The 24,253-nt window shown below is 38.4% G+C and overlaps 1 protein-coding gene across 20 annotated transcripts in view; it reads left to right on the top strand.

Moving 5' to 3' along the window:
* The window catches only part of adgrl3 (adhesion G protein-coupled receptor L3), a 463,017-nt gene that overhangs the window by 53,431 nt on the left and 385,333 nt on the right, over positions 1–24,253 (top strand). For all 20 annotated transcript variants that reach the window (XM_062974088.1, XM_062974092.1, XM_062974094.1 and 17 more), the window contains exon 2: positions 1,307–1,522. In XM_062974088.1, coding sequence (XP_062830158.1) covers positions 1,468–1,522 — 55 coding nt within the window. In that variant the 5' untranslated portion in view covers positions 1,307–1,467. The remainder of the gene's footprint in view (positions 1–1,306; positions 1,523–24,253) is intronic.

Genomic DNA, 24,253 nt, shown 5'->3' with positions numbered 1-24,253 from the left:
GTAGGAGAATGAAGATCCAGAGCAATAAGTGTGATGCAGCAGCTAAAAAAGCCAATGGGATTTTGGGCTTCATCAAAAGTAGTATAGTGTCTAGATCAAGGGAAGTCATGGTGAAGTATAAAACATACGTGGATTCAGTAGTATCGGTTGATTCATCCAAATCAATTGAATAATATGATATATGATATTTTCATTTTGAAGTATTGCTGGAAGTTGTTCTGTTGTTCTGTTAAGGTGAAGGCTTATTATTTTCCTTGAAAGAGACAGTTGTTTGAAATGTTATTGAGGTCTAAGCAGTTTACAACTTTGATAATGCCTTCTTTCACAGTTTCTATATTACTTGCTTCCTCTCCTCCGCCCTGCGAGTTTATAAGCTGCTTTATAGGTTGCTTTATTGCCATTATTTCTATATCTTATTGCTGCTTGAAATAATTGTTTTTGCTTTTCATCTTTTAATTTCTGCAATCCAACCTTTTGAGCCTCTCCCTCTAATTTAAAATATCCGTGGTCCTTGTTAGTGTTAAATCCTGATGAACATTTTAAAAATGTAATGTCGAGATTTCAATATCCCAAAGCAGGCAAATCAACTTCTCTTTAGTAGAAATAAGATAATATTGTGATTCCCAGCTCTCGTTAAAAATCTGTTTTCTTCCTTCAGTGTTCTCTTGGTCTTCTTTGACACGATAGGGTTTTAAGCAGACAGAATTTTTAAAATACTGTCAGGCTGTGCAACTATTCACAAATTCCACTTGAAACAATCACAATGCACAGTTGTCAAAAGCTTGTAACAGACTGGCATACTTGACGGCCATAACTCTTACCAACTAGCCTTATGCAATAGTGGTACCAGTCAGGCGGTGGAATTAAGAACTAAATCACAAGCGTATCAGTCTTATGGCTTATTAATGTTCTAATTGTCATGGTAAATCTGTTGAGACATATTTTATTCTTTAATATTTTGAATACAATAATATAAAAATAAAATATAAAAGACAAACCAAAATGCATTAGTAAAAATAAAAGGATTTGTTCTGTAAAATTGGATTCAAAAGGCCACACTTAAGGACCTAGAAGGCTCCAAGGCTGTAAGTTCCCTACCCCTGGTCTAATTATTTTGAAAGAATGAAAGCAGAGCAATCCTTTATGTCTCTTTGGGCTTAATGTAGTTCTAGTATTAATTACTCAAAATAGACAATAGCAAACCCTGTTGGGAAGGATCTATCTCATTGTCCCCTACTGCATGTCAAATGTAACAGGGATTGTTTTGAGTAGAAACACTTAACCTTATGTTTTCACTTACTTCTAGGTGCTGAATTCTGAATATTGAACAAAAGTGTCGTGCTTGGATTAGTCTAGTCAGTTCCCTCTGTTTTGCGTTAAAGTGACTGTCTCCTGGAGGATTATTGGCAGAGAGAAATCTTTTGGAAACATTCTCTCCTGAATCGCCTTGAAGTTTTATCCACAGTCATGTGGTCACTACAGCTGCTATTCTTCACAGTATTCTTGGCATCCGCTGTCCATTGTAAGTGTATGAATTGATTTTCCTATTTAGTTTCTGTTGATTGCGACTTTGAAACATATGGAATGGATTAGGTGTCTGGAGCTCTAAAATGAGAAATGCTTGGTTTTAGGCAAACTGCTTGTTTTGAACAATGCTTTGACAAATACAGAGCTCCATAGCTCTGTTTGTGACTGGCAAGTGTTCCAAAGAAATTAAACAGTGTGTAATATGGGCAGTGTATCCCAAAGGCACCCCCATGGGGTTTTTTTGTGGGGGAGGAAGGGAAGCTTTATTTTTGTTGTTGCTGTTGTTGCTGTTTTCTATGACGGGATTTTCTTTACAAGAATGGTTCAGAGGAACCACTGCCCTCTTCTGAAGCTTAGAGAGTGTGATTTTTTTTTTGGAAAGATTAAATCTACTGTTAAATTATTTGATAGAAAAAAGGAAAAGAGGTTGTGATGCATTTAGGATAATAAGAGTTATCTGCTCATAAAAAAAATTCAAGATTTATCATTATGTCACTTCCAGCAAGTAGGTCCCACCCAGTGGCCATATAAAATATCTGTTTACATGACTCGGCATTTCATATGACATCATCAGAAATGTGACATTGCCAGCAAGCTTTTCAGAGACAGTATAGACAGTGGCAGTATAGACAGTGGACTGAGCCAGATCCAGCTCTCCTCATCTCCAGAACTGCAGGATTACCCTGAAGCTCAGGATTACCAGGAAGCTCCAGAGTAAATCCTGTGTTCCATTTTTGTGCACTGAAGGGTGAATGCAGTGGTTATACTACAAATCCCACTGTGCATTGTGTGGATTCTGTGCATGAGCTAAGCACCGAGTCCACTTTTTTCGTACACAACCAAAATTGGAATTTTGTCAGAGATTGATGGCACAAGTTCTAAAAGCTTTCTGTGGAAATTTTAGCTTCTTGGGAGACTGGAATGATCAGAATGGAATAAGTTGGACAAGACTACACAGAAAAAGATTAAAAGTGGTAATGGAAAATTACCAAAATCATTTTTACCTGAAAGAAACCAAATAGTACAACATAAATATGGAGAAGCAAACAATTTTAACTGTTTTTCAGAGAGGCATACATAGAATCGTAGAATCATAGAGTTGGAAGAGACTGCTAGGCCACCCAGTCCAATCCCTGGGAATGCAAGAACACAAAACAAAAGCACCCCTGACAGATAGTCATCCAGCCTCTGCTTAAAAACCTCCAGAGAAGGAGACTCTACCAACTTTGAGCAGTTTATCCCATTAACAGCTCAGGAAGTTCTTTCTAATGTTTAAGTAGAATTTCGTTTCTTGCACTTTCAATCCATTGCTTTGTGTCCTAGTCTCTAGAGCAACAGGAAAACAAGCTTGCCCTCTCCCCAAACGGACCTTCAAATATTTAAACACATATATCATGCCCCCTCTCAGCTTTTTCCCCCCTCCAAGCTAAACATACCCAGCATCCTAAGCCTCTCCTCATAGTGCTTGGCCTCCAAACCTTTGATAATTTTGGTTGCCCTCCTCTGGACACATTCCATTTTGTCAATATCCTTCGTGAATTTAGTGCTCAGAACTGGACGTAGTATTCCAGGTGAGATCTGACCAAAACAGAATAGAGTGAGACTTTTCTTGATCTGAACATCATTTAAAATTGTATTTGATTTTCCTGCAATTATGAAACTTTACAAATTATTTATGACTTTGCAACTAACAATGAATTTATGTTTACGGGGGAGCAATGTAAATATTACCTTTATTCCTGAAAAGGACAGTAATTTGGTGAATTCTAAAAATTAATTGCACCATTTTGCAGAGAACTTAGAAAAGTTTAACAAGTTTGCATTCATGACAATCAACCTGGATTTCTACCTAAGAGAATGTTGAGAGAAAGTATAAGATTTGTTTAGGATATTTTGGAATATTTTGATCAGCAAAATGATAAAAAGCTTGCTTTAAATTTGTTGATGCCCAAAAGAGCGTTGATAATGTTCACTGGCTATTTATGTTCCAAATTTTAGATCTGATGCCGTTTGGTTGTAGTAAATTGATGTACAATACTGAACAAGCACTAATTCTGATTAATGGAGAATTATCTAAGGCTTGTATAGTTCAAAAAAGGAATGTGGCAGATCTGTCTGTCCATTATCACTTTTGCTATTTTTGTTGATGTTGGAACTTTTAAACAGAGTGATTAATTAAAAAAACAATTAAAAGAATAAATATTAAAGATGGGTTTTCTAAACTAAAGCGTTTTGTTTATGACTAGGAGATATTTTTGAAAAAACTTTGGAGAGTGGTTCAGTGAGATACTGAAACAACATGAGGAGCTGACTAGCTTTAATATTATTAGAAACAAAATAGTCATGCTGACTAAAATTTTGACAAAGATTGAACAGAAACTGAGTCTTTTCAGAATTAATAAAATTATTAAATATTTGGGAGTGATAGTGTTACAGTGAATTTTTGAATAAAAATCCTCTAAATATGGGAAATCTATAAGACTTTAATTTTGTCATTCTGTAGAATGGAGAAAAGAAAACTTGAAAAATGGTTTTATAGTGCTTTAGGAAACTTCTTTTCCTAAAGTACAGTGATATGAGTAAGAATGTATAACCTTTTGTATTTACATAAAACCTCTGTTGATTTGCTATGAAAAATAGCATTACATCATTTAGGACATTCTTATATTCATCAGGAATAATCCAGATACAAGTAATTAACATAAAATTAGGCATGAATGCTCACAAGTAATGAAAACCCTTTTTCCTGTTTTGTACCAAGCTCAAGAAGTAATGTCTTATCAAAAGTTATTTCAAATTCCTTTGCATATAAATCTTTGTGCATTTCCCAATTGGCTTGAAAGACTGAAAAAACAGTGCTTTTCATTTGAAATGGGAGTCCCATGGGTCATCCAGTCTCATCCTCTTTTTAGCAAACAGACAAGCAAAATCACAGTGCGATTACAAATAGAAATCGGAAACTTTTTCATTATTTATTTATTTATTTACTATATTTATACTTTGCTCTTCTCAACCCCGAAGGGGACTCAGAGCGGCTTACAGATTATGGCAAAATTCAATGCCGCATTATACAACAAATAATAAATATAACATATCAAATTATAAAACAATTAAAACATAAATGCAATAAAACAGATTAAAACATAGTTTTAATGGAGCAGATGTAAATATAAATCTAGATTTCATTTTAGAATGCCCCTTTGGAATTCACCACATGAAGCATTATACAGAAGAGAACCTTTAACAAATGATAAGTAGTTTATTTATAAGCATCTGCTTGTACTTAAGAATGGGAGTGATAGAATGAAATCTAATGAATTAGAAGCTGAAGGGCATAACTTTCAATGGCATCTTTCGAGAACAATTTAATGAGAGATTTAAGATGGATAAAAACGATTGCTTTGAAATAACTAAATCCAACTTTGATCTGATGATGATAATTTGATTGCTAGTATGTATAAATTGCTAAAAATGGAAATGAAAGATGGAGAGGTCAAATATTTATGATAACAGAACATTAGTATATAGTTGCATTTGGATCAATGGAAAAAGTTGTAGATGAAAAAATTAAACATTTCTTTGAGTTATGATTTGAAAGAAAGCTTTTACAAAATGTGGTATAGATGGTACCTAACTTTAGAGAGACTTCCAACAATGTTTAAGAATATTGCAAATAAATCATAGGATCATAAAATTATAGAGTCGGAAGTGAGCTCATGGGTCATCCAGTCCAACCCACTGCCAAGGAGCAGGAAAATGACATTCAAAGCACCCCCGACTGATGGCCATCCAGCCTTTGTTTAAAAGCCTCCAAAGAAAGCGCCTCCACCACACTCAGAGAATTCGACTGCTGAACAGCTCTCACAGTGAGGAAGTTCTTCCTAATGTTCAGGTGGAATCTCCTTTCCTATAGTTTGAAGCCAATGTTCTGCGTCCTAGTTTCCAGGGCAGCAGAAACAAGCTTGCTCCTTCTTTTCTAGGTTAAGACCCAACAGAGACTTGGAAGTGGAAAAGGGGAGAAATCACCAAAGAAGAATTCAAACGAATAACCAACTCCTGTAGGGAAAAAGTTTGCGCAAAATGAGCTCAGGCTTCTTTGCTTATGTTGGTAGAAAAAGGAATAACAAGGAGGCGATAGGGCCTCTGCGAGGAGAAGATGAGATAATGCTGACACGGGATAGGGAAAAGGCATAATTACTTAATGCCTACTTTTCCTCAGTCTTCTCAAAAAAAGCCATCCTCAACCCCAGCAACATGGAATGGATGAAGGATTAGGGGAAATCCAACCCCGAATAGGGAAACAAGTCATCCAGGAACACCTGGCTGCTCTAAACAAATTCAAGTCCCCACGTCTGGATGAACTACATCCCAGAGCATTGAAGGAACTAGCGGAAGTTATTTTGGAACAACTGGCAATCATCTTTGAGACTTCTTGGAGAACGGGAGAAGTCCCAGCAGATTGGAGGAGGGAAAATGTGGTCCCTAGCTTCAAGAAGGAAAAAAAGACGGCCCAAACAATTACCGTCCCGCCAGCCTCACGTCGATACCGGGCAAGATTCTGGCAAAGATTGTTAAGGAAATCGTCTGCAAAGACTTAGAAATGAATGCTGTCATCGTTATTAGTCAACACGGATTTATCAAAAACAAGTCATGCCAAACTAATCTTTTTTCGATAGTGTTATAAGCTAGGTAGATGCAGAGAACACCCTGGATGTACTGATTCTGGATTTCAGCAAGGCCTTTCTTCGACAAGGTACCCCATGACCTTCTGGCAAACAAACTAGTCAAATGTGGGCTAGGCAAAACTACTGTTAGGTGAAGCTGTAATTAGTTACGTGAACAAACCCAGACGGTGCTCACCAAATGCGTCTTCTTCATTCTGGAAAGAAGTCATGAGTCGAGTGCCGCAGGGTTCTGTCCTGAGCCCGGTTCTGTTCAACATCTTTCTTAATGACTTAGATGATGGGTTAGAAGGCGCGATCATCGTTTGTAGACAACACCAAATTGGGAGGGATAGCCAATACTCCAGAAGACAGGAACAGAATTCAAAACGATCTTAACAGACTAGAGAGATGAGCCAAAACTAACAAAATGAAGTTCAACAGGGACAAATGCAGAAAAAATGAAATGCAAAGATACAGAATGGCGGATGCCTAACTCAATAGCAGCACGTGTGAAGAAGATCTTGCATTCCTCATGGAAAAGTTAAACATGAGCCAACAATGTCATGCGGTAGCTGCCAATGGGATTTTGGCCTGCATAAATAGGAGTCTAATGTCGAGATCCAGGGAAGTCATACTACCCCTCTATTCTGCTTTGGTCAGACCACACCTGGAATTCTGGGCACTGCAATTGAAGGGAGATGTTGAAAGCTGGAAAGCGTCCAGAGGAGGGCGACTAAATTGATCAAGGGCCTGGAGAACAAGCCCTGTGAAGTACAGTTTAAAGAGCTGGACGTGTTTAGCCTGCAGAAGAGAATGCTGAGGGGAGACATGATGACCATATATAAATATGTTAGGGGAAGTCATGGACAGGAGAGAGCAAGCTTGTTTTCTACTGCCCTGAAGACTAGGACATCGAACAACTGCTTCCAACTACAGGAAAGTAGATTCCACCTGAACATTAGGAAGAACTTCCTAACTGTGGGAGCTGTTCAGCAGTGGAATTCTCTGCCCCGGACTGTGTTGAAGGCTCTTTCTTTGGAGGCTTTTAAACAAAAGCTGGATGGCCGTCTGTTGGGGGTGTTTTGAATGCGGTTTCCTACCTCTTGGCAGAGGTTTGGACTGGATGGTCCACAAGGTATCTTTCAACTCTATGATTCTATGATTCTGCAGTTTGAAGTTATTGTTCCGTGTCCTAGTCTACCAGGGGCAAGATGTTTAGACCAATGAAAACTTGCGAAATGCATGAGAAGTTTAGCATCTCAGGCATGAGCAGAGATGAAGCACACCATTTTAAAAGCTTTCTATAACTAAGGACAAGGTTTTACTTTTGTTTTACTACCTTTACACCCAGCGTTGTCAAAGACATTAAACACTCTTCAAACAGAATAAGTTAAAAGAAGAATAAGTTAAAGTAGAGAATGTTTATCTGAATGTTTGATAATTATATTTATATTATTTATTATATTAATGGCAAACTATTGTCAAGTGTTCAATTATTTGTTTAATTAGTTAGCTAACTATAAGTTGATGTATACATGTTCTAATGTATTTATTTTCAAGTTAGCATAATAACCATTCATTTCCCCAACAAATCCATGGCCTTTGCTCTCTAAGCTGAAGGTGGAATCCTGTTGGTGCAGTTCTGCTAATGCTATTGGCACAACTCTGCTAACATGGTGTACTTTTACCTATGATGTTAAGAAAGGAAAATAAATGCTTTTTTTCATCATATGGAAAAAAGGGCTGCTGGCTTTCTTCAGTAGGTGTTCGGATGGGGTTGGCTTGTAAAATTGACTATCCCATTGCACGGATAGTGCAAGCCTCTCTTCCAGAATGCTTTTTGCTCACAGCTTAAAAAGACTGCATTGAAGAAATGGGCTGCTTGGAGCTAATAGCTTTCTTGTCCAGATGAGGACCATAAAGAATATAATTTCCTTTCTACACAATGCTGAACTCATAATTGTTTTACCTTGGTTCCCACTGCAATTTACACTGGTATGCTGCCATAAATATACAATTGAATCTTGGTTATAGAGCTTGTGCTGAAGATGGAAGGCCGACCGGACTCTACCTGATAACTTTTATCAATGCCTCGAGGCTATTGCTGGATGGCTACGTGCCAGTAGCTTGAGGGTGAATCCAGCAAAGATGGAGATCCTATGGCTGGGTCGACCGGGCAGTGGAGATATTCAGTTGCCTACCCTGGATGGCGAGGCATTATGCCCGTCATCACTGGTAAAGAGTCTGGGATTCTTTTTGGACCCTCTGTTGAAGATGGAGGCCCAGGTCTCCTCCGTTAGCAGAGCTGCCTTTTTCCATCTGCGGCAGGCTAATCGGCTGCCCCCCTATCTGTCTAGAGACGACCTAGCCATGGTGATCCAGGCCACGGGCATCTCAAGGCTGGATTACTGTTACACCCTCTACATTGGCCTTCCTCTGTCGGTGATCCGGAAGCTCAAGTTGGTACAAAATGCAGCGGCTCGGCTTCTTGCGGGAGTCCCATTGAGATGCCACATAACACCAATCTTACTACAGCTGCACTGGTTACCAATTGAGCACTGGATCACCTTCAAAGTGATGGTACTCACCTTTAAGGCCTTACATGGTCTGGGGCTGATGTACCTGAGGGACCGCCTCACCCCCTACCAACCGCAGAGATCCCTCCATTCTGAGGACCAAGATCTATTGGAAGCTACTTGGTCCATCCTCCCCCAATCTGCCCCAGGATGGAAAGGGGTTCATGGGGGTTCTGTGTGCCAAGTTAGGTCCAGTTCCGCCACTGGTGGGCGTCGCAGTGGCCTGTGGGAGCTGTAGCGATTGAAAGTACTACAAATCCCATCACCCATGGTCCATCGTCCTGTAAACAGCACCAGGGCGTAAAGCGCGTCATGGGATTAAGTGTGCCAAATTTGGTCCAGATCCGTCATTCCTGGTGGTCTCAGTGGCCTGTGAAAGTGTCGGCCAATCAGAAAGCTGCCACATACTCGCATACATACAAACATACATACATACAAACACTGACTTTTATTATATAGATAAATAAATAAAAATTAAAAATACTTAAATGGAAAAAGATAGAATTAAAATTATTGTGAAATAGATGTGTATTTTAATAATTACAGTGTACATATATTTTACATGTTACTATCAATATATAGTACACTAAATGTAAATACTGTACAATAACACTTGCCATTAGGCAAGCTTACACACAGACCAGTCCACCTCTGTACATTCCTACAGACAACATGAGCTCTGCAGACAGATTCACTTTGTCCCAAATCAAAGTTATTCTCTGTGTGTGCTTATTGCTTTTCAATATTTGTAGATAAGTTCACTGTAGTCCATAAGTATTTTCACAGTCACTTACCAACTTATTACAACTCTATGAATTTCAGAGATGGTTTTTCCAGTTCCTTCTTCTGAAATATAGCCCAAATCACCTGATATTTGTTGCCAGTCTCCCATCCAAGGGCTAACCAGATCTAGCTTCCTCCATAGCCAAAATATTCCATGCTGAAGAGGATGGCAAAGTAGGTGGTACAATTCAAGTGATTGTTGATCTGGTATTCTCAAATACCAGAAAGGGGAGAGAATGGCACACTATCAGCAGATCACAATCAAGAGAATCAATAGCTCTTAAGAAATAGATGAAGAGAGATTTTTTTCATTCCTCGTTCTTCATTTAACACCAGTGTGGGTTGTATAGTAAAGCTAAGAATAAAACAAGGAATAGAAATCGCTAAAAAGCTATTTCTAGCAGGGGACTTAAATGATGAAGACACAAAATGAACAACTTGCAGAAGTAGGGATCCTTGCAGAAAGGAAGAATGTGGGTAAAGAGGAGAAAGACTCCTTCCATTCCATCACCATCATCACTGAAGTGTCCCCTTATTTATAGAATATTTATAGAATATACAACCACTGTGCACATCAATTCATTTTAGTACAAAAAAAATCAGATTGTCATGAGGAATAAACTGAGAGAGAGTGGGAGGCAAGTGAAAAATATATCTCAAAATAGCCCTCCATAGTAGATCAAATCCCCCCTCCCCCTGCCATGTGTCTTAACTAAATGACTGTTTTGGCATTTTATCTATGGTGTGGATTCCATGTTATGGATTGCCTGAAGTTGCCAAGAAAGAAGCCACTGAGGCAATTGGGGAAAAAGAAGGAATTTTTGAGAAATGTGTTAAGAACCTGGTTGATTTTTTATAATGTGATATTGATTGTGTCAAGAATAGATAAAGATTTTGAGAGTCTTAAGGCTGGCATAAGTCAGAAACCACTTGAAAGCACAACAATATTCATAAGATATATGAATATGCCTTCATATGTTTCATATTACATTCATGAAATAATCAGTTTTTAATTTCAACCACGAAAGGATTTTTTCAAGCTCAGATATTTCAAGAATGGTGAAATGTTTATAGTGAAGGGGTCAGTAAGATCATACAGTCATTTCGGTTTGAGGGTACCTTGGAGGAGCAGAATCTGGATTCCGAATTTTGCTATTATGACCTGACCCTTCTACGAAGTGACAAAGGTGGGATATCTGGACCTGTTTAACTGGACACCAGAACACATCAAAGCCTTCAAGCAGATAAAGGCTTACATCAGCCCCAGCCCTGGGCCTGCTGGATCATTTTGTATGTCAGTGAATGAGGAGGAATTGAGCTAGCGGGACCTTTGCAGGTAGAGATCAGGAGACCAAGAAAGGTACTTGCGTAGAAAAATACTCAGTGCCTGGCAGCAGCTCTGGGAAGCCACAGGATGGTCCAGAGGGCGTGGAAGAGGGGGGAAATAATAATAATAATAATAATAATAATAATAATAATAACAACAACAAAAACAACAACATCAAGCATGAACATGTGAAGACTGTGGTTAGTAAAGAATACACACAAAGGGTCAGAAAAATTCTCAAAAGCAAGCTCAATGGAGGCAACACCATCAAGGCCATAAACACCTGGGCCATACCTGTCATAAGATATACTGCTGGCATTATAAATTGGACACAGATGGAACTAGAGTATTTTGACAGAAAAACAAGAAAACTCATGACCATTCATCATTCATTGCACCCTCGCAGTGATGTTGACCGGCTATATCTGCCTAGAAGATCAGGGGGCAGAGGACTCTTACAAGTAAAACAAGCAGTCAAAGAAGAAGAACATGCCCTGTAAAGAACATGCAGAATATGTAAAGCAAAGTGAAGAACCTGCTTTGATTGAAGTCCAAAATCAGAAACTCCTCAAAGCACAGCAGACAAAAAACCAGTACAAGAAAGCCACACTACAAACTAGAGCTGACACCTGGTACAACAAAACATTGCATGGAAAATTCCTTATCGCATTGATAAAAAACAACAGGAAAAACTCAGCCGCTATCAGGACCTCAAGACTGAACTTCAACGATTCTGGCAGAAACCAGTGCAGGTGGTCCCGGTGGTGATGGGCACACTGGGTGCCGTGCCAAAAGATCTCAGCTGGCATTTGGAAACAATAGACATTGACAAAATCACGATCTGCCAACTGCAAAAGGCCACCCTACTGGGATCTGTGCGCATCATCCGAAAATACATCACACAGTCCTAGACACTTGGGAAGTGTTCGACTTGTGATTTTGTGATACGAAATCCAGCATATCTATCTTGTTTGCTGTGTCATAATAAAATAATAATAATAATAATATTCTTATACCCCGCCTCCATCTCCCCGAAGGGACTCGGGGCGGCTTACATGGGGACAAAGCCCTAAAACCACAATTGATATATACATAAAACACAATGCAATTTGCAATAGTAAAATACATAGCGAAACAGTTTTTTAAACCTTTAAAATAGATATACAACATATCAGTTAAAACAAGGAATGGGGCTATTTAAATTGCATGGGAGGGGCAGCTTGTGTAACCATGGATAATGGAACCAGAGTAGAATAAAGTGCTCGGAGCTGGCAGGGGCAATTTAGGACTGTATGGTTAATGCAGCTGGTTATTCAAAAGCACATTGAAACAACCATGTTTTCAATTTTTTTCGGAATGTGTCCAGGGTGGGTGCTAGTCTAATTTCTTTAGGGAGAGAATTCCAGAGCCGGGGGGCCACCACCGAGAAGGCCCTCTCCCTCGCCCCCACCAACCGTGTTTGTGATGGTGGCGGGAATGAGAGGAGGGCCTCCCCGGAGGATCTTAAAGCCCACACTGGTTTATAGAGGGAAATGCAATCATGAAGGTAGGCCAGACCAGAACCGTTTAGAAGAATAGATGGAAGACTTCGTGGAAGGGGAAGAGAAGGCCCAAATAAAGGAAGGAGTCAGGGCCCACCCTTCAGAAGGAATCAGAGTGCAAAATACAAACAAGAAGGACGTTGGAAGAATAAATGCCTCCAAGGGAAGCAGGCTGAAAGAGGAAGACTAAATCCACAGGCAAATCCTTATGTACTGTATATATATTGTGCTCTATCCTGAGTTCCCTCTAGGGTGAGAAGGGCGGAATATAAATGTTTTACATAAATAATAAATAAATAAATACCACAAACAATTTACCCAGGAGACCAGGGGTTTGTGGAACTGACTGTGATACCCCAGTGGACAAGAGAAGAAGAATGAGAGCAGTGAAGATTCAGAAACTGACTTAGACAAGCAAAATGAGAATGAGAAAGAAATGTGAAAAGCCAGTTGTAGTGAAAGTGAATCGCATAGTGAAGCGGAAGAGAAAGAAAAGGAGTAAGGCCAGTGATGGAAGATTATTCTGCACAGTGACAAATTCAAGAGTGGGCCAGAAGAATGTGAGACTCAGAAAAAAGAAGTCAGTATGTATGAGGGAGATTCTGGCCAGCAGGAGAAGAAGCAGAGGAGTCCAAGACGGATAGCTGTCAGGACGTGACAGCCCAGCATTCATAACAATTGTACTCTCCACGTCCTGCCAGAGCAATGGGGGTGGGGGTGGGAGGGAGATAATCTAAATGATAAGGACCATCTGGCCAGGGATGGGTTTTATGGCCAGCTCTGGTTTTTCAAGCCTGGGAAAAGGATCATATAACAGATGCGTGTGAATGTGGGGAGGGGGGAAGGTAGAAGGCGGATATACTCAGGGTTTGGTGGGAATACGCCAGTTTCAGCTTCGTTTTCATCTTGAAAAGAAGGTCCTTAATAAAGCGTTTCCACGGAGCTGCTTGTGTGAGCCTGTTTGAGTCCGATAGCTTTCAAGAGCTGACAATAGCAATACAGAATCAGAAGCTGATTCTGAGGACTCCGAGAAGGAATTTGCGAAAAGGAGACAAAGTTAAGGCCAGCAAAAGAAAGAAAAAGAGAAGCCCAAAAGAAGGCAGAAGCAAGATGAGATAAAAAAAATAAGGACGTCAGAAGTTAAGATAAACTACTAAGTTTGTCCCCACTTCAAGTAAATCACCCCAGCTTTGCCATCAGAGTTGTCAGAGATTGAAAAGAAGGTCTGCTCATCATTCTCATGCTCAGCAGAGGACAAGTACCATAGTTATCATGCTGAGTATATTCTCTAAAATGCCAAACCCTAGTTACTGTAGCCCTATTGAAGCTTCTATCTGAGTAAGAAGACTAAAATTACCATATTTACATCAATCTCAGCCATACTTTTTTTGCCTAAATTACTATTCCAAAATTGAGGTGCACATTACATTTTTGTAATACAGTAAAGACAAGTGGGTTGCTGTGAGCTTTCTGGGCTGTATGGCCATGTTCCAGAAGCATTCTCTCCTGACATTTCGCCTGTATCTATGGCAGGCATCCTTAGAGGTTGGAAACTAATCAAGTGGGGTTTATATATCTGCAGAAAGTCCAGGGTGGGAGAAAGAAAGAACTCTTGTCTGTTGGAGGCAGGTATAAATGTTTCAATTGCTTGACTGCTTCCTGCCTGGGGGAATCCTTTGTTGGGATGATTTATTATTATTATTATTATTATTATTATTATTATTATTATTATTATTATTATTATTAGGCCTTGCTCCAGGGAAGGTTCTTCTGCCTTGGCTCCCTACCTATCTATCTACCTTGCCACATATTTTCCACATTGTGTGCATGTGTATGTATATATAAGATACACACACAGACACATACAAACACATATGCAGGGACCATATGTGCCGTGTGTGTGTTCTATTCACCTCTACCTTCTACCTTTTATTTTTCAGTTATTGGTTTGTCGCGGGGGGGGGGGGGGGGGCGCCAAAAATACTGCTTGCTTACACTTGAAAATTTCCTAGGGCCAGCCCTGTGTGAATCACAGGGTTGTTGTATGTTTTCCGGGCTGTATGGCCATGTTCCAGAAGTATTCTCTCCTGACGTTTCGCCCACATCTATGGCAGGCATCCTCAGTGGTTGTGAGGTATGGAGAAACTAAGCAAGGAACCTCATAACCTCTGAGTATGCCTGCTATAGATATGGGTGAAATGTCAGGAGAGAATACTTCTGGAACATGGCCATACAGCCCAGAAAACATACAACAACCCTGTGATCCTGGCCATGAAAGCCTTCGACAACACATTTTGTATGAATGTTTTTGTGTGAATGTTTCGTGTTGCCTGGCTAGTCAAAGTAAACCTGCATTTTTCTTTTCCCATTTCAAGTAAGGCTTAGCGTGTTTTCTAATAACCTACCATAACATTAGGACAGAAAAGACGGAATGATTCATCACTTTCATTGGCTCGATCCTCTTCCCAAGAGTTAACAGTGCCCAACTTGGCAATGCATGAATGAATGAAACTTTATTTATAGCCCGCCCTATTTCCTTGAAGGGACTCAAGATGGCTTACAACAAAATACATAGTGGCAAACATTCAATGCCGACCGTAATATATAAACAAATAAAAAACAACCCAATAAATTATAAAATAAATTGACAAGACATAAAGATGGAGCAGAGGATTCAGTAGAAGAAAAGTAGCACATAATAGGTAAAAGGCAGTACATGAATATCTGGCTAATCTGAATGTATTCAAGCTTCCAGGGCCTGATGAACTACACCAAAGGTTATTTAAAAACTGGCAAAAATAATTTCAGAACCACTGGCCATCATCTCTGAAAACTTCTGGGAAATAGGAGCAGTCCCAGCAGACTGGAGGAGGACAAATGTTGTCTCCATCTTCAAAAAGGGAGAATAAAGATGACCCAAACAATTACTACCTAGTCAGCCTGACCTCAATACCAGGAAAGATCACTAAACAAACAGTCTTTAGGCACTTAGAAACGAATGTCATACTCTCGGAAAGTCAGGGTTTCTCAAAAATAAAAGTCTTGCCAGATGAATTTTACTTCATCTTTTGATAGAATTACAAGCTTGGTAAATGAAGAGCATGCTGAGGATATAACATATCAGTAAGGCCTTTGACAAGGTTCCCCATGACATTCTCACAAAGAAGCTAATAAAATATGGACTAGACAAAGCTAGAGTTAGGTGGATTAGGAACTGGTTGACTGACCATACACAAAGGGTGCTCACCATTGGTTCTTCCTCATTCTGGAGAGAAGTGACCAGTTGTTTGTCAAAGGCTTCTGCCCTGGACCCAGTGCTATTAAGCATCTTTATCAGTGACTTGAATGATGGAATAGAAGGCATGTTTATCAAATTTACACCAAATGGGGAGGGATACCTAACACCCTAATGACAGAATCACAGTCCAAAATGACCTAATCAGATAAAGAAAAATGGACCAAAACTAAAAAAAAAAACAATATTGAGAAATGTACGACAATGCACTTAAAAAATAAAACGAAATGCACAGTTTTCAGATGGTGGCACCTGGCTTGAAAACAGTCCATGTGAAGGGAACTTAGAGTCTTAGTAGACCAAAACCTAAACCTGAGTCAACAGTGTGATTCAACAGCTAAGAAAGCCAATGCAATTCTAGGCTGCATTAATGGGAGTGCAGTGTCTAGGTTGTGAGGAAGTCATAGTCCCACTCTATTATGTTTTGATCAGATAGACAGTCATGTTTAAATATTTGAAAGGATGTGGCATTGAAAAAGAACAATCCCCAGAAAAAGAAGACATGGATGTAGGTCAGTATGGAATAAATATAAGAACAACTACGGAGATAGTGAATTTGGAAGAGGCAGAGGAGAACGAAACAGGAAGAAGAAGAAGAAGAAGAAGAAGAAGAAGAAGAAGAAGAAGAAGACGAAGAAGAAGAAGAAGAAGAAGAAAAAATAAAGAAACAGAAATAGAAGAAGAACAAGAAGGAGAAATAGCATAAATGGAAGAAATAAAAATATACTCCAAAACCAAATTTATTTAATGCTTAGACCAGGGGTCCTCAAACTTTTTAAGTGGAGGGCCGATTCACAGTCCCTCAGACTGTTTGGGGGGCCGGACTATGATGAAATATTCTAAAATTAAGATTGTTGTTATTGTGTGCCTTCAAGTCATTTCAGATTTAGGTCAACTCTAAGTCTAAAGTTTCGGACAGAGGCCAGGTCAATGACCTTGGGGGTCCCATGGGCCTTAGTTTGGGGACCTCTGATCAAGACAATCTCATAAGACCGTAGGTAAGCAAAGAGACCTCCAAAGGCCATCTAGATGGTCTCATAGGACCATAGGTAAGGAAAGTGACCTCCAAAAGCCATCTAGATGGTATCAAAAGGCCGTAGCTAAGCAAATAGACCTTCAAAGACCATATAGATGATCCCATAAGACCATAGGTAAGCAAAAAGACCTCCAAAGACCAGGTAGACTTAGATCAATCCTAAGTCTAAAAATTAGGGCAGGGGCCAGGTAAAAGACCTTGGAGGGCCACATCCGGCCCCCGGGCCTTAGTTTGGGGACCCCTGGCTTAGACCATAGGTCTTTCGCATGCAAGACAAACAGACAAATAGACAAAAGCCAGACCATCAAATACAATATAAAACATGCCATTAAAACCCTATATAAATCATTAAAACATTAAAATGCTGCAAATATCAATGTCAGGATATGCCCTTCAAATACTGCATATTTCATGGATTAGCACCAACATAATTAAAAACAAGATAAAACCAAGTAAGTACAGCATTATTAAAATCCAAGCAGGGAACACCTTGGATATAAAAACCACTATTAGTTAAAAGCATCCCCAGCACAGTCAACCGCGACATCGGAGATCAGTTTTGCCCGGATTTTCTGAGCTGCCAGGGCAAAAAGGGCCACCTTATGAGTAACTGCAGGGTTAGTGTCGGACAGAAGGTAGAAAATCCTTTCCTACACCGTATTCATTAGGAGGGGATAAAGAATAGGTCCCAGAATTTTAGTTCTTGGCTCAGAATACAGAGGGCAGGAAAACAAATAGTGAGGCAAATCCTCAATTTCCGGGGCCCCACACACACATAAACGAAGAGCCAGAGGGATGCCTGTATATCTACCATCAATCACTGCTGTGAGCATACTTTGGAAACGAAGGGCTGTGAAGGCTTGCCTAAGTTTTGGAAATGTGAGACTAGTCAGGTAGATAGTCCTATCATGGTCAAGTTTGTACAGTCTGTACCAGTGGGAAAATTTTGAGTTATTAATAACCTGCCTATCCAGGTGAACACTGTGATTGAAAATATATTCCTTGAGCCTTCTCCCTTGAGTTCAAGATGGAGGGTGTATTGGTCAGAGTGGGGTGAAATTCAAGCAGCTTCTGGTATCTTGTATTCCAGAGTTTGCATTTTGCTATCTGTTCAAAACATCCCCTGGGGAGGACCCTAACTGATGAATCTTTTACACATCTCCAATAATTAAATAGGGTGAAATGAATACGTGATCTAATGGAAGGGAGACCAACCTCTGCCCGGACTAAGGCGGCTGGTGCGCCTAGTGGGAGCCTCAGTAGTTTCTTAAGAAATGTATTTTGAAGGGTCTCTAGTTTCACTGTCTGAGTCTCATCCCATCCCCAAACAGCAGCACCATACAAAATCTGGGCTATGACTTTACTCTGGAATATTTTGAGCGCTGGGACAACAAGATGACCCCCTGCAGTGTTGTAAAATCTGAGGATTGCTCCAATAGTTTTCAAAGCCACTGTTTTAGTATGTTCTATATGGGATTTCCAAGATAGTTTTTCTGTGAAATGGATTCCAAGGTACTTAAATTCCTGGCATTGTTCAATTTGGTGACCCCTGATGGTCCATCTGTGTTGAGAGTGTCTTCTTCCAAACACGATTACTTTTGTTTTATTATAGTTAATATTCAGCTTTTCTTCAGAACAATAAGTGCCAAGCTTTGAAAGCAATCTTCTCAGCCCAATTTGGGTAAGTGAGATTAGAACCATGTCATCAGCATACAATAGAAAGGAAATTTTCTTGGATCCTACTGTGGGTATGCAATATCTACACACCAAATGGTGCAAAATCAAATTTCATAGAAAAATTAAATACCCAAATAAGTGGACAAGAATACGATCACCTGATCATATTGGGTGATTTTAATGGAGTATTAAATAATGAATTGGATAGATCAAAAATAATAATAAATATGAGGGGAAATAAGTCAAATAAGATAGGGAATCTACCAAAATCAATGATAAGAATGATGAATGATCTGAATTTGAAAGATAGTTGGAGAATAAAAAAAAAAATGAAAAAGTCAAAGACTACACTTTCTTCTCAGCCAGATATCAAAGCTGGTCGAGAATTGATATGGTATGGGTATCAAATTCTCTAGTGATGAAGGTTGGAAAAGTTAAAATATTACCAAGAATGGAATCAGATCATTGTCCATTAGAATTGGCTATAAAAGAGGGACTCAAAATTGGAGATTGGATGATAATCTATTAAAAAAAGAAGAGGATATAGAAAAGAATAGAAACATTTTAAAAGAGTATTTTGAAATAAATGATACCCCAGAAACCAATTTATTTACAATATGGGAAGCAAGTAAGGCCGTGGTAAGAGGGAACTTTATTCAACAAAAAGCGAGAAAAAATAAGGAAAGAAAAGGAAAATAAACCAAATATTGGAGGAGATAGATAAAGAAGAAACCAAATTGAAATTAAACCCAAAAGATAGAGAAATCCAAAAAAATCTGGAAACTCTACATAAACAGAGGGAATTCATGGAGATGGAAGAAAGAGCAAAACAACTAAAATGTATGAAACAAGACTCTTTCCATAATTCCAACAAGCCGGGAAGATGGTTGTCAAACAAAATTAAAAGAGAGAGAGAAAAAACATATATAACAAGATTGAAAGAGGAAGATAAAATTCTTACCCAAGATAAAGAAATAGAAGACCAATTTAAAAAATATTATGAATCACTTTATAAAAAGGAACTAATAGAGGAGGAAAAGATAGTGCAGTATATAGAGGGATATAAGATCCAAAAAATTTCTGAGATACAAAGAGAGGAATTAAACAAAGAAATTATGGAATATGAGATTCAAAAAGCTATAAAAATTTGAAAACAAATAAAGCCCTGGGCCCAGACGGACTTTCAGCAATATATTACAAAACTTTCCAGAAAGAATTAATCCCATATTTTAAAAGAGTTATGAATAATATAAGAGAAAATGCTAAGATGCCTGAGACATGGAAAAAAGCAAACATTTGTATAATACATAAAGAAAATTCGGATCCCGAAAAAATAAAAAAACTATAGACCGATATCACTATTAAATTTGGATTACAAATTATTTAGTACCATAATAACGGAGAGATTTAAAAATTTTCTACAAAATTGGATAAAAGAGGAACAATTAGGCTTTTTACCAAATAGATATCAAAAAGATAATGTGAGAACTATAGTGGACTTAGTTGAGTATTATGAGATAAGAAATAAAAAAAATGCTACTGTTAGCCCTTGATGCTGAAAAAGCATTCAATAATGTAAATTGGTCTTTTTTCAAATTTCTATTAAAGGAAATGGACATGGGATATCACTTCCAAAATATTATAGATGCAATATATGAACAGCAAAATGCTAAAATAATAATAAAGGGGCAGGAAACTGAAGAAATAAAAATCGAAAAAGGTACAAGGCAGGGGTGCCCTCTCTCACTGCTAATACTTATCTGGACATTGGAAATATTATTAAATAAAATTAGAGAACAAAAGAACTGAAAGGGGCACGAATACAAGGGCAAGATTACAAACTTAGGGCCTTCGTCGATGATATTATTTGTATAATCGAAGACCCATGTGAGAGACTAGGAAATTGGTTGGAAACAATACAGAAATTTGGGGAAGTAACAGGGTTTAGAATAAATATGGAAAAAACAAAAGGAATTACAAAAAATATATCCAAAAAGGAACAAGAAAAACTAAAAGAAAAATGGAATATACAAATAACATCCAAAATAAAATATTTAGGGATTATACTAACACATAAAAACTCACAGCTATTACAAAACAACTACAGTAGAGTCTCACTTATCCAAGCTAAACGGGCCGGCAGAAGCTTGGATAAGCAGTGATGTTATGTTGTAATTACTGTATTTACAAATGTAGCACCAAAATATCACGATATATTGAAAACATTGACTACAAAAATGGCTTGGATTATCCAAAGGCTTGGATAAGCAAGTCTTGGATAAGTGAGACTCTACTGTATATACAAAAGTGGAAAGAGATAAAAAATGACCTGAAAAATTGGAAAAACCTGAAATTATCGTTACCGGGCAGAATAGCCTGTATTAAGATGAATATACTATCAAAAATGCTATTTCTGTTCCAGAATCTACCAGTAATTAGGAACCAGAAATTTTTAAAAGAATGGAACAAAGACATAATGAAATTTATTTGGCAAGGAAAGAAACTTAGAATAAAAAGAAAATATATGATCGATGAAAGGAAGAGGGGAGGGCTTGCCAACACCTGATTTAAGATTGTATTTTGAGGCATCTACACTATTATGGACTAAAGAATGGGCCAAATTAGAAAACAGTAAAATTTTGAATCTGGAAGGGATAGATTTATGATTAGGATGGCACTCATATCTCTGGTATGAGAAAAAATGTATAGAAATTTTTTTTGGAAATCATTTTGTAAGATCAACAATTCTTAAAATATGGGAAAAATATAAAGGAAAATTATATGAAAAAACACCTTTATGGACTTCACCATTAGAGGCCTCCCAAGAAGAACATTAGGATGGCAAAATTGGCTAAAATATAAAGACTTATTAATTAAAGAAAATGGAAATTGGATATTAAAAACACAACAAGAAATGAATAAATTGGACAAAAATATCTCCTGGTTCCAATTGGCAGTTTAAGGAACATTTCAAAAAAGATAGTAGTAGGGTTTACAGATACAAATCAATTTTGGGACAAAATCATGCAAGCAAACAGAAAAGTAATAACAAAAATTTATAAACAATTATTGGAATGGGAGACAAAAGAGACCGAAAAATCTTACCTGACAAGATGGAGAGAAAACATAGGTAGGAGTTTAAAAATGGAAGAATGGCAAAAAATATGGGAGAGAAAATTAAAGTACAGCTACGCAACAGACTTAAAGGAAAATTGGTATAAGATGGCCTTTAGGTGGTATGTGATGCCACAAAAATTAGGAAAATATTATAAAAATGTAAGAAATGCTGGAAGTGTGAAGAGTACGATGGATCCTTCCACCATATGTGGTGGACGTGTGGAAAGGCTAAGAAATTTTGGAAGTAAGTAAGAGATATGTTAGAAAAAATACTAGAAATAAAAATACCACATAAACCGGAATTATTTTTACTAGGCATATATGAGCTAAAAATGTAAAAGTGATAAAATGTAAAATGATAAAAGTAAAGACAAATTACTCTCCCTCCTAACAACAGCAGCAAGAATTTGCTATGCCAAATTTTGGAAGAAAAATGAGATACCAGACGAGAAATAATTAAATAAAGCCCAAGATATAAGAAATATGGACAGACATACCTTCTTACTATTCAAAAGTAAAGGCATATCTATAAAAGAGACAGATTGGAGTAGAGTTACAGAATACTTAAAACAAAAACATTATAAGATACTGATATAAAAATAGAAAATATAAAATAAACAAAGGATAAAAGGTTAAGAAAAGTAAGAAATATATTAAAAACCAAATAAGGAGCAAAAACATGAAGATATGAACCAAAGAACCAGAAACATAGAAGGACTAAAATTCTCCTAGAAGAGTCCCGGAAAGTCATCACCAAAGAAAATCTAGATCTTTCTTATTTTCTATCACTCTTATCTTGACACTTCTTGGACACAACTTCTTTCCCCCCTCTTTTTTTCTTCTTGTATTGTCAACCCCTCCCCCTTCCCACCGACTACTTTCTCTTCTTGCTACTTTACTTTTCTCTCTCTCCAAACTTTCTATGATTTTATATGTTCTTCATGATTTTAGATTCACTTTATACTTTGTTTTAAATGGAAAACTGTAATAAAGATTTTTTTAAAGAAAAGAAAAGAAAAAGAACAAGTTTTTTCTGGTTCTTTGGAGATTAGGGATACCAAGCCCAACTACAAGCAAGATTGCTGCTGCTGCTCAATCACATCGTCGTTTCCGACTCTTTGTGACCTCATGGACCAGTCCATGCCAGAGCTCCCTCTCAGCTGTTGCCGCCCCCAGTTCCTTCAAGGTCAAGCCAGTCACTTCAAGGATACCACCTCTCTTCCTTTTTCCTTCCATTTTCCCCAGCATCGTGATCTTTTCCAAGCTTTCCTGTCTTCTCATGATGTGACCAAAATACTTCATCTTTGCCTCTAGTATCCTTCCCTCCAGTGAGCAGTCGGGCATTATTTCCTGGAGGATGGACTGGTGGGATCTTCTTGCGGTCCAAGGCAATCTCAGGATTTTCCTCTAGCACCAAAGTTTGAAGGCATCTATCTTCCTTTGCTCAGCCTTCCTTATGGTCCAGCTCTCGCAACCATAGGTTACTATGGGGAATACCATTGCTTTGACTATGCGGACCTTCGTTGCCAGTGTAATGTCTCTGCTCTTCACTATTTTCTGAAGGTTGGCCATTGCTTTCCTCCTAAGAAGTAGACATCTTCTGATTTCCTGGCTGCAGTCTGCATCTGCAGTGATCTTCATGCCTAGAAATATAACGTCTGTCACTGCCTCCACATTTTCTCCTTCTATTTGCCAGTTATCAATAGATGTAGCTGCCATGATTTTGGTTTTCTTGGTGTTTAACTGCAACCCAGCTTTTGCACTTTCTTCTTTCACCCTGGTGATAAGGCTCCTCAGCTTTTCCTCACTTTCGGCCATCAGAGTGGTATCATCTGCATACCTAAGGTTGTAAATGTTACTTCCAGCAATTTTAACTCCGGCCTTGGATTCGGCAAGCCCTGCACGTTGCATGATGTGTTCTGCGTACAAGTTGAATAGGTAGGGTGAAAATACCGTACTCCTTTCCCAATCTTGAACCAGTCTGTTGTTCCGTGATCTGTTCTTACTGTGGCTACTTGGTCTTTATACAGATTTCTCAGGAAACAGACAAGGTTTCTTGATATCCCCATGCTACCAAGAAGATGCCATAGTTTATTATGATCAACACAGTCAAAGGCTTTAGAATAATCAATAAAGCAGAAGTAGATGTTTTTCTGAAATTCCTCCATTATCCAGCGGATATTGGCAATTTGGTCTCTCGTTCCTCTGCCTTTTCTGAACCCAGCTTGTACATCTGGCAACTCTCGCTCCATGTGTTGCTGGAGTCTTCCTTGCAGGATCTTGAGTATATCCTTACTGGCATGGGAAATAAGTGCCACTGTACGGAAGTTTGAGCATTCTTTAGTGGTTCCCTTTTTTGGTATGGGGATATAAATTGATTTTTTCCAATCTGATGGCCAATCTTGTGTTTTCCATATTTGCTGGCATATGGCATGCATCACCTTGACAGCATCACCTTCCAAGATTTTAAACAACTCAGCTGGGATCCCATTGTCTCCTGCTGCCTTGTTATTGGCGATGCTTCTTAAGGCCCATTCAACCTCACTCCTCAGGCAGTCTGGTTCTAATTCACCACACCGTCAAAGCTATCCTCTATATTATTATCCTTCTTATACAGATCTTCCGTATATTCTCGCCACCTTTTCTTGATCTCTTCAGCTTCTGTTAGGTCTCTTTGTTTTTGATCATGCCCATTTTTGCCTGAAATTTG

Source organism: Anolis carolinensis, chromosome 2 (genome assembly GCF_035594765.1).
Source record: "Anolis carolinensis isolate JA03-04 chromosome 2, rAnoCar3.1.pri, whole genome shotgun sequence".
Lineage (NCBI taxonomy): Eukaryota > Metazoa > Chordata > Lepidosauria > Squamata > Dactyloidae > Anolis > Anolis carolinensis.
Note: the sequence above shows the minus strand (reverse complement) of the source record. Positions and strands in the feature narration are given on the sequence as shown.